General features: G+C 40.8%; 2 protein-coding genes across 2 annotated transcripts in view; one reads left to right on the forward strand and one right to left on the reverse strand.

The window, feature by feature from the left end:
- LOC121422860 (sacsin-like) overlaps positions 1 to 3,531 on the reverse strand; it is a 38,223-nt gene extending 34,692 nt beyond the window's left edge. Inside the window, exon 1 of the mRNA XM_041618081.1 lies at positions 3,252 to 3,531. Within this exon, the coding sequence (XP_041474015.1) occupies positions 3,252 to 3,254 (3 nt within the window). The 5' untranslated portion in view covers positions 3,255 to 3,531. The remainder of the gene's footprint in view (positions 1 to 3,251) is intronic.
- A 3,864-nt stretch (positions 3,532 to 7,395) lies between these two features.
- Positions 7,396 to 11,623, forward strand: LOC121422626 (uncharacterized protein K02A2.6-like). Its single transcript, XM_041617786.1, has 2 exons — positions 7,396 to 10,969; positions 11,562 to 11,623. The coding sequence occupies exons 1-2, from the start codon at positions 7,396 to 7,398 to the stop codon at positions 11,621 to 11,623; spliced, it is 3,636 nt and encodes a 1,211-aa protein (XP_041473720.1).

Raw genomic sequence — 11,623 nt, forward strand, 5'->3', positions numbered from 1 at the left:
ATAATATTTGAAACATTATTTAGGATGACAAAATGTAACAAACTACTCTTTTAGGTACCCCGATATCGAATCGAAGCCAGATTTCTTGTTTAGTTTCTTTCTCGAAAATCCTTCGAAGAGTATAGTGTCAACCTCGTAATGACAGCCCCACTCCCTCGGAGTTGATTTTCAGGTCATTTCCGTAGTTACTCTCTTGAGAACATTTTACTGAGAAATGTAAGCTCTTGATATCATTACAATTAAAATTTGATATTGCCAAGACAAGAGAAATCAATATTTTTATTATTGATATGATACTACAGTGCATCCCAGAAAAAATCTCTATCCGTGATTGAAGAGAAAAAAGGCCTAAGTATACAGTGAAGAGTCTCATCTTTTATCTAGTATAATGTTTGACAATTTCTCATTTACGCATGAGCGAGTAAACGGATTTGAGGGTACCAAAAAGTCACCTGGCGAAATGTATCAGAATTTCCAAAAGAAAATTTCATTCAGTATATAACATCATATCTTACACTTTTCTTCGCCTTTCTTTCCTCCTTTTCATTTTTGTTCTTGGTTGTTGAACTTTTTGGGGCCATGGCCCAACCGTTCTATCTGTGCAGTAGTATGCGGGTGGGGTTCGGGTCGGAGCCCCTGAAACTTCTTGATATCAAAGCCATTTTAAACTTTACAGATTGCCGCTATTTTTAATCAAATCGCGGGTATATACAGTATATAGCTTTTACACAACACATTAACTCAACGCAATTACGTGATTAATCAATTTTGAGGGGCACACAACATAGCAATGTGTGAAGTTTTGTTAAAAGGTTCCAGCGAGCGAAGCGAGCCAGAAAAAAATGACCTTTTGAAGTGAAGCTCAAATTATGCGATATATTTTCCATTATATTAAGTAAAAAAACACATTTCATTGTTTTCAACTCATTTCAATGCCTTCTATTTTTTCTTTTATTTTCCCTTGGGTGTAGAACCAAGACCGTCCCTCTCCTGTACTGGTCGTTTTGGTGTGCGACTGTAATCCAAGCTCTGGGAAAGTTACAAACTGATGCACAAGCTCGAGGTTCGAGTTCTGGTCACGTCTTTCGGATGGTGACGTTAAAGGTCGGTCCCAGACGTAAATGATCATATCTGATTGATACACGTCTGATAAAACTCGAATACACACACACGCCAGTGATTGAACATAAAGTTGAATGTAGGAAGGGTCCATACGGGGGAGGGGAGGGGGGGTATAGAGCCCTTTTGAACGTTACAGATGAAGAGCCCCAACTGGGTTCTGGGGCACAGCCCCGAGTAGCTTTGGAGATTTAGCCGAAGTAAACATTACGGACAGGTCCATCCCAACAAAAAGTTGATATGAATAAAGAGAGAAACAAATTCAACGAGCATAACACTGAATTTCATCAAAATTGGATGTAAAATAAAAAAAGTTATGATATTTTCAAGTTTTGCTTAATTTCACTTAATAGTCATATGCACATCCCGGTCAATATGCAAATGAGGGAACCGATGACATCACTCACCCCCTTCTTTTGTATTTTATTGTAAGAAATATGAAATATTCAAATTTTCTCCTCATTGTCCTGTGAAACAAAATTTTATTTCTCACTGAACATGTGGAATTACCATTTACATTATACGGTTCAGTCGAGATGGTCCTTGTTAAATCTGTAAAAATTGAAATATTTCATAATTCAAACAATAAAAAACAAAAGAAATAATGAGTGAGGCTTGTCTGAATTTTCTGGTTTGGTTCAAATCAACACTTTAATGAGGTGGAAATGACCTTTAAAAGACTTTTAACGGTAACTAATACCTTGGTCACATTTGATCTACGGCGGCCGTACGGCGAGTCAACAGCCGTTTTATTAATTTCAATTCAAACCACCTATATGTAGTTGGAACAAAAAATGTTGAAACGGCTGTTTTTGACTCGCCGTACAGCCGCCGTAGATCAAATGTGACCATGATATAAAGCTTTACCGAGGTAGGGACGTAACGTATAACAGGGGGATATTTCAAGCCTGATTGCGACCGTTATTGCATAAAATTAAGCAAGCTTATATTTATAACGCAATATTATTTGAAGTTCTTTCTTCCCGTTCTTTATTTTCAATCCTCGATCGGCAGCCCAGTCGTGTTATTAAGTTCTTCTTTTCCCTTTTCTTCGTTTTCCAATTTAGCTTTTGGCTCATTCCACCATACCTTCATAACCCGCTTTTGTTCGTCATTTTGTCATCTTTTGATTTTCCTCCTTTCTGTATTTGTAATTGTATCTATATCTTCCACTTAAAAAAAAAACATTTTATACATAAAAAAACGTATTCGTAAACATAGTGTATCAATGATCAATTTAACTAACATAAGTATTAAACACAATTAAAGTACACTACAAAATGTAAACAAAAGTGAGGAGCCTATAAAATAACAAGTGGAATGCCTCTGGCCGTCTCACCTGCATCACGCGGTTCAATATAGCAGCAGTGCTGACTTTGAAAACTACTCTAACTCGCACAAGATCTTCAATGATACATGGTTACTCTTATGTCCACTTTTTATGAACTAGACCAATAAACTTACAGAGATATGATGGTTATTCAACAAAAAACCCCAACATGGCCAAAGTTCATTGACCTTACATGACCTTTGACCTTGATCATGTGACCTGAAACTCGCACAGGACGTTCAGTGATACTTGATTACTCTTATGTCCAAGTTTCATGAATCAGATCCATACTCTTTCAAAGTTATGATAGTAATTCAACAGATACACCCAATTCGGCCAAAGTTCATTGACCCTAAATGACCTTTGACCATGGTCATGTGACATGAAACTCTAATAGGATGTTCAGTAATACTTGATTAACCTTATGGCCAAGTTTCAAGAACTAGGTCCATATAGGCCTACTTTCTAAGTTATGATGTCATTTCAAAAACTTAACCTCAGGTTAAGATTTGATGTTGACGCCGCCGCCGTCGGAAAAGCGGCGCCTATAGTCTCACAAAAAAGCAGAGCTTGTAGAAAATTAGGCTCCCATTAGGAGAAAATAAAAGTTGTTACTTTGAGCGAAAAAATGTGGAAACGGATTAGATATTTATTACGTAGATATTAAATATATCAAAAGGCTTCAAGCCCAGGCTTCAAGTTACCAGGAGAAGATCAGATGGAGTAGAAAAATATTTTGCCACGGGCCCTGACCCCTCCCCTGTACAGAACAAGGGATTTCAACTTCAACTGTATAACTTACCATTTTGGGGTCTCTCTAGTTCGTGGGATATCCAAAGAAGATTTCCGATTCCCGGGCTGAGCATTCCTCAGGGCAGTCTTACATTGTCTGATATCTTTCCTATTCTCTGCGGCCGGTGTACTGGTACAACCACAAAATACACAATCTATATGAAAGCTAACACGTGGTCGTGGCTGGAGGAACGGACAGACTAAAATGTCGCTTGTTCACCGGCCGTCTTGGTCGTGACATTGGATGAGAATTAGATCCACTGTACGGTACCGGCAACACCACTCCATCATTGTCCTGTATTATGTTCACTTCATAAATGGCAATGGTGATATAACAGGATGAGTCGAAAAACATATCTGCATATAGAGGGCCCAATCTAATGTATCGTGTGCAGCGGATTTATGGGAGCAACAATGAGGAAGAACAACTTCCCTCCCATTTCACAAGTGAAACTTCATGCTTTGATATACTGCAAGAAGCTAGTCTTACTGCAGTCATACTTATACATGTTATTCTCTCATGTATAAGCTCTCTTGTCAAATATCATAAACCTGACTACTTATGCTATATCTACACTTTCGTCTCTTACGTGCAAAAATACACCAAAACGGCCGAAAGCTATAGCCCTATACAGGGGCCGCGGAACGGTTTTGAAAAAGAGGGGCCGGGGGGATCGAACCCCCTAACCCCATATCCTTAACCCCGTACTATTTTTTTTTCCTTTTCACACATGCCAAATTGTTATTGCTAACGCCGGATAAGGAATGCTTGCTTTTTACACACGAAACTCGCTAACCCCGGACTAGTGGTTTTTGTCGATCATTCGTAGTACAAGTACTTCACTCGTACACTTTTTACTCACGCTAAAATTTCCTTAACCCCGTACTATAGGTGGGGCTAAATTGCTATTTAGCCCCACCTATAGTACGGGGTTAAGCTTAGCCCACTTTCGTTTTACACTAGCGATCTTAACCCCGTACTATCGCTCTTAGCACCGCAATGGCTGGGATAACCCTGCTTTTTTGCAGGGCCAAATAATCCCGTAGTAAAGGTGGGGTTAGCCCACTTTGCAAAAATCCTGTGTAAAAAGAAAGTGGGCTAAGCTTAACCCCGTACTATAGGTGGGGCGAAATTGCCATTTAGCCCCACCTATATTACGGGGTTAAGGAAATTTTAGCCTGTGTAAAAAGGGTATTACGTGCAAAAATACACCAAAACGGCCGAAAGCTATAGCCCTATACAGGGGCCGCGGAACGGTTTTGAAAGGGAGGGGCCGGGGGAACCATGCAAAAAAAAAGATAATCGGATGGTATGAGTCGATCCCCTGATTCGGGGTCTTCCCACAAGGCCTAGCTAGATTAGGCCTAAGTTTAGTTTTCGCTTAGCCTGATGATCTAATCTAACCTATACGGGCCTGAAACATTTTGTTTAAAAACATGCCCCAAATTACTCCGAAGTTGTTAATATGCCATGTTCTGCCTGCTCGATCTCAAAGTTTGGGAGAGAATATCAGCCGTTATAAATTAGGGCCGAATTACTCCAATTCCGTCACTATTTAAGTATATGTAATAAGCAGGGCGAAAATTTCTCCCAAACTGAAGGTGGGGGACAAGGGGCTGGTAAGTAGTATAACTGCGGCCTTTATACATGCATAATAAAAGTTGTGGCCGCTAGTCGGATTCATCTCATGTGTCAAATCACATCTGACGCCCATTAAAACATTCGGTTTGACGACGAAAAGTCCATAATTATTTCGAATTTAGAATGTATGGCAGGAGGTACCCATTCCCGGCGAAGAACACACGATTATCAGACAAGGCAATCGTGGGTCAAACGGTATAGCACAAAGATTTAGAGTTTAACTTATCAATGTAAACGGTGCTGTTATATATGAAGATTTGAACATAAATGTGTAATCAAGTCTAAATGCACAGACTAGCAATATGTATGAATCTGTACAATGGGTACACATATATAATTGGAGATTGCACAACACACACGACTGACTGTACAATGAAGGAGCAATAAAGAAACAACAGACATTTTGAGTAAAGCAAAACTTGAGACTTTAATGTGTCATTATTCGGCTGGATGAACCCAAAACATAACAAAATTCGGCGACGAGGATGGGATATGCTAGGATCAACTGTATTTGAATAATTTTGCCTGAGCCCCAGGAAAATAGTGGATGTGGATGGATTACAATTTAGGATTGTGAAACAATTTTTGTGTGATTCAGTCAGTACCATATCTGCAGTCCCAGGTATGAAAATCTGTGTATGGACGTTATGCAGTTATAAGTCACATTGATTATTGTAATGGTGTATTATGGACGTTATGCAGCTGTCAGCCATGTTGCATTAGGACTAGCAGTCTAAGTTACTTTTAAGACTGAACTTACTGAAGCCCAGTTCCTGTGTAACGTTAGAATTTAGCCATTTTGGAACCAGCAAGCCCAAGAACTCTAACGTTAGTCTTTATAATTATACGACACAGCTCGAGCCCTAGCATGAACTTTTGATCCAGCCTGATCAGTACAGGACTAGTCACAGCACACAGCCAAGCCAAGCCCATTGTTGGTCCAGTCTCAGCCTAACCCAGCCTAGCCTTGCTCCAGTCTCAGTCCAGCCCAGTGCAGATGGGACCTAGCCCAGCCAGCCGCCAGTTCCAAGCCAAGTCTCGCACTGATTGTGACCCTGCCTGGTCCAGCCCAGCCACCAGGCCCTGCCAAGCCTCGCACAGCCGATGACCCTGCCAGGTCCAGCCCATGTCCAGCGAAGCCTGAACTCTGAAGGATTCAGGAATCAAGCTCAGAACAGTGAATGCATGTATAAAACTTTGAAACTTTGCAATCAAGACTCTAGACTTGAATGATAACTGAACGGACTCAGTGTAAAGACTTTGAACTCAGTTTATGCTTAAAAGTTGATGCCAAAAAATTGATGGAATGTATTTGAGTTACCATAGACTTGTAATGCTATTTTGCTAAAACGAGCAGTAATTGCAGGTGTGCCAAGCCAATAATTTAGATACAGTTCCAGTTCCTAAAGTAAGGTAACAAATGGTAAGCTTTTGGTACAAAATTATTGTTGCCGATTATCATTCAAAGAGGTCTAATTCCAATGCCATGGTAGATCTATAGCAGTTGGTCTATTCAGCTAGTCTAACTTACATAGCCTCACTATTATTTATAAGGTCTAGGATCTACATCTAAGTTTGAACCTTGATACCTGAAGAGTTAGCCTAGATCTATATACACTACTAGTATTGGTCCAGTTGCTAGGACCAGGAACAATTTGAAGTTGGTCTAACTTGCTAGGACCAAGAACTAAAAGAATTTAGTCCAATATTAACAGGACCAGAACCTGTTTGATAAACTGAGTGATCAATAGGTACAAGGAATATGCATTGATTACTAGTATGAAAGCCTCGGACCAAAGATTGTTCTGTAACATCGGTCTAGCCCTAGAAATACAGCAGCCCTGTAAATTTGTATGAAACTAGAGTGCATGTTGTACAGAAATTCATAATCTTGTTGCACACGGCTTTCGAGTTATTAAGTGTGAATTATAGCCATATTATTGCAAGAGTGTAGTCTTAAGACCTGGTCTAGTTAATATAGACTCAGCCTATGCAGGTCTAGTAGAAGTATTTTACAGTGTATACCTACAGCCTAATTCAGTTAAGAGTAAGTACTAATCAAATATCTAAGATGGCTAATCAAGTTGTTGGGAATGCCCCCAGTTAGATTCTGGTTATACATTTGAAGAATGGACCGAAGTCTTGGAAGCATGGTTCACTTCTAATGACATAAAATCAGATGAAAAGCAAAAAGCATTGTTCTTATTCAGGATTAGGTAGCAAAGGTATTCACACCCTTCGTGCACTGTTACAGCCAGATAAGCCATTATCTAAAACATACAAAGAATGTAAAGATGCACTGACTACACACTATTCGCCAAAGCCTACAGAAATCGTACAAAGATATCGATTTTACACATGCACACAGCAAACAAATGAAACAATTCCTCAGTTCTTAGCAAAGCTCAGACAGCTTAGCGATGGTTGTAACTTCAAAGAACTTGAGAATATGTTGAGAGACAGGCTAGTAGTAGGATGTTCAGATGTCAACATACAACGAAAGCTATTGGGAATGCCCCAGTTGACTTTTGAAAAAGCAGTCAACATTGCAACAGCAATGGAAGTAGCGAAGCAAGATGTGGAACAGATCAAGCAGATACAAAAGTCACATGATGATCCTACAACGGTTCATAAACTTCAGAGGAAGATGACCGCTGAACCACAAAATAGGACTCCAGCAAAGATGGTTAAGTCCAAGGACAAGCGATCTACTCCAAGCCCAAAGAGATGTTGGAGATGTGGTGGTAGCAGCCATGAACCAGCGACTTGTAAATTTCGCTACGAAAAATGCTACAAATGTTCCAAATCTGGTCACACGAAGAGCCAGTGTGATCTAGTGAAAGCCTACCAGCAGAAATTCTATCAAAAGAAAACACAATCTTCAAAGAAAGCACACCACTTAGGTGATGAGGACTCTGCATCAAACTCCGAAGAAGAAAAAATGGATCATCTGGAAGATGAATCAATTTACAGATTATCAAATTCTGATCCATACATGACCAAAGTGATTGTGAATGGCAAAGCAGTCCAGCTCGAAATTGATACCGGAAGTCCATGGTCTATTGTTTCAAAGGCAGTGTTCAGTAGAATCAGCAAGGATTCCAAGCTAACTTCTAGTAATATTAGACTCAAGTCCTATACAGAAGGGAAATTAGATATTTTTGGTGAAGCCACAGTTGATGTTCAGCTTGAAACACAGATGAAGCCAGACAAGCTGAAGCTAGATGTTGTCCAAAGAGGTGCCAGCCTAATTGGAAGGGACTGGTTACAGAAGTATCCACAACTGTTAGCACATTTAGCCAATCATATTGCACAAGAAGCAAGCCCCAGCAGTATGCATAATTTGCAAGATGTTATGCTAGATGTATTCAAAAAGCATGCAGAGTTGTTTGATGATAGTTCAGTTGGAAAACTGATAGGATACCAGGCCAAGGTTTATCCCCAAGAAGAGAACAATGACCCAAAGTTCTACAAAGCAGCCCCCTGTTTCCTATGCTGCCAGAAGCAAATAGACAAAGCATTGGATAGCTTGTTGGAGGACGGCATCATCAAGCCAGTGAAGACCGCAGATTTTGCATGCCCAATCATTGCAGTTCCTAAGCCAGATGGACGGATGAGAATCTGTGGTAATTCCAAGCTAACTGCAAACAAAGTCCTGAAGGTAGAACAGTACCCCCTGCCAACTCTGGAAGACCTCCTACACGATCTTGAAGGTGGAGAAACATTCACCAGGCTAGACTTAAGTCATGCCTATCATCAGATAGAATTAGATCCAGAAGCCCGCAAGTACACAACAATCAACACACATAGAGGTCTCTTTGAGTATACAAGACTACCTTTTGGGATAGCCAGCGCTCCAGCTATGTTTCAGAGGACTATGGAGAGCCTCTTGGCAGACATCCCCATGTGCAAGCCATATCTCGATGACATAATTATCAGTGGCAAGACTGATGAAGATCATCTGAGGAACCTGGAAGCAGTTCTTTCAAGACTAGAAAGCAATGGTTTACGCTTGAAGAAGGAGAAGTGCGAACTGATGAAGGACTCAGTTGACTACCTTGGTCATCGCCTTGACAAGAAAGGTCTCAGGCCTCTTCAAGACAAACTTGATGCCATACGCAAGGCAGAACGCCCAGTGAATCAAAGCCAAATCCAGGCTTATCTTGGTTTACTCGGATATTACCGCAAGTTTATACCCAATCTATCCCAGGAGATAGTGCACTTGACTGAAATGCTGAAAGCAGAATTCAGATCAACCTCCAGTGGGAAGAGAAGCAGCCAGCCTGACCCTAAGTTCAGGTGGGGAAAGAACCAGGAAAAAGCATTTCAGAAATCAAAGCGTCTCCTACAGACGGACAGCATCCTGACGCACTATGATCCAGCCAAACCTATTCTGCTACAGACAGATGCCAGCCCATATGGATTAGGTGCGGTGATAAGCCATGTGGAATCAGACGGACAAGAACACCCAATCACATTTGCTTCACGCACCCTCATGCCAAGTGAAGTCAACTATGCGCAGTATGAGAAGGAGAGTCTGTCGATAATCTTTGGACTGAAGAAATTCCACAAGCAACTGCATGGAAGGTCATTTACGATTGTAACAGACCACAAGCCGTTGATGGGACTCTTTGGAGACCACAAACCAGCGAGCCCGATGGCCTCGGCTCGTGTTGCAAGATGGCACATGATCTTGTCGGCATACAGCTACAAGATTGTACATAGTGAAGGGAAGAAGCACCAAAACGCAGATGGGTTGTCTCGCCTACCACTCCAGGGAGAAGAAACTTCATGGAATCATCCAGAGCTCGCAGAGCTAGAGGAAGCACCAATGCCCCGAATCAACATGCTGACTGACCTTGAAACACGCCCTGTTGATGCACAGGAGGTGAAACGTGTCACCAAGAGAGTTAGAGTACTGTCCAAAGTAAAGCATCATATCCTGAATGGATGGCCAGCAACAAGAAATCTGTCAGATGTACTGAAGCCCTTCGCAAGTAAGAAGGACGAGTTATCCATAGAAGATGATGTAATCCTTTGGGGATCCAGAGTGATCATCCCTGACAACCTAGAAATGAAGGAGAGAATCCTGAACGAGTTGCATAGTACGCACCCAGGGATCGTAAAAATGAAGTCACTAGCCAGGTCGTACGTATGGTGGCCCAAGATAGACAACCAGTTAGAACAGCACGTAAGATGTTGTGGAAGCTGTCAACAGAATCAGCACAGCCCAGCAGCAGTACCCATACACCCGTGGGAGTTTCCTGAGAAGCAGTGGAGTAGGATCCATTGTGACTATGCCTCCATTGGTGATGAGAACATCTTGATCGTCGTAGATGCTCACAGCAAATGGCTCGAAGCTATTCGTGTGAAGCGAGCCACAGCCAATGCCACAGTGATCGCCCTTAGACGGTTGTTTGCAACACACGGATTACCAGAGACCGTGGTGACAGACAATGGCACACACTTTGTTTCAGAAGAGTTTGCCACTCTGTTGAATAACAACAACATTTGCCATATCCAGACAGCACCCAAGCACCCAGCCAGCAATTATCTTGCAGAGAGAGGTGTACAAACGGTCAAAACAGCAATGAAGAAGGGACAAGGAAGTGACTTTGAAAAGAAACTTCAAAGGTTTTTGTTGACCTACAGGTTTACACCACAGGAAACAACGGGAAAGACGCCCAGTGAACTGATGTTCAAGAGGAAAGTCCGCACAAGACTCGACAACTTGCGCCCAGATCTTAGCAAAGCGGTTAGACGGAAACAGTCTACCATGAAGAAAACAGGAGATCGAGGAAGCAAAGAAAGGGTCTTTGCTGTAAATGATCATGTGATGGTCAAAAACTTTAGCTCAGGTACAACATGGCTTTATGGAACAGAACTTGAAGTCATCAATGAAGTCATGTACAATGTTCAACTGACTGATGGTAGAGTTGTCCGCCGTCATATTGACCAGATGAGGAAGTACTCCCATGCCAACAGTGAGAGGAAGGAGTTCCAACGTCCAGAGGTACGTACAGAGGAACCACCAGTTGTGTTCCCTATGCCTGACATTAATCCAGAGCCAGAGAATGCTACAGAAAGTGAAACAAAACAAACAAATGAAGAAAATACAAAATAAACAAAACAAAACATGCCAGAAAACATAGACACACAACAACCAGAAAGACGAATGTATCCGAGAAATGTGAGCACACCAAAAAGATTTCAGCATTATGTGGTGTATTTCTGTAAAATATTTGGTAAAATTGTTATGTACAAAAGGTAAAAGGTTGCCTTCTACTTAGTTCCAGTTTTAAAAAATTAATTATTTAGTATGTTGTGTCATGCAAATGACAATAATTCATTAAATGTATGATTATGTTGGTATTTACCTGATGTGAGCTAAGAATTATACAAGCGAAAATAATTTGCATTTTGGATAACAATAAGGAAGAATGGTTACAAAATGTGGACATAGCTTTGGTAACAGCAAAGAAAAGTTGGTTGTAGAATGGTAACTTGGTATATATGTTTTGTTAAAAGGTAAAAAAAAAGATTTTATTAGCAGTTTAACAAGTGAATGTACAAGAAAACGTAAGTGTTTTAGAAATTAAGGCATAAAAAGTTAATGACAAGAAAGTAGTTCGTTAAAGTTGTGTTGTGAGATTGTTATATTTTATAATTGTAACAAAGGTTGTATTACTTACAAGTGTAAGAAACACTTTGCAGAGATTCATTTTAAATCCGAATACTGA

Source organism: Lytechinus variegatus, chromosome 10 (genome assembly GCF_018143015.1).
Source record: "Lytechinus variegatus isolate NC3 chromosome 10, Lvar_3.0, whole genome shotgun sequence".
Lineage (NCBI taxonomy): Eukaryota > Metazoa > Echinodermata > Echinoidea > Temnopleuroida > Toxopneustidae > Lytechinus > Lytechinus variegatus.

What these genes read in the sequence shown, in the direction of transcription:
- LOC121422626 (XM_041617786.1), top strand. Translation starts at nt 7,396, where the DNA reads ATGCCCCAGTTGACTTTTGAAAAAGCAGTCAACATTGCAACAGCAATG. An exon ending in GCCAGAGAATGCTACAGAAA is followed by an intron (nt 10,970 to 11,561) that starts GTGAAACAAAAC and finishes ATTGTAACAAAG; the next exon opens with GTTGTATTACTTACAAGTGT.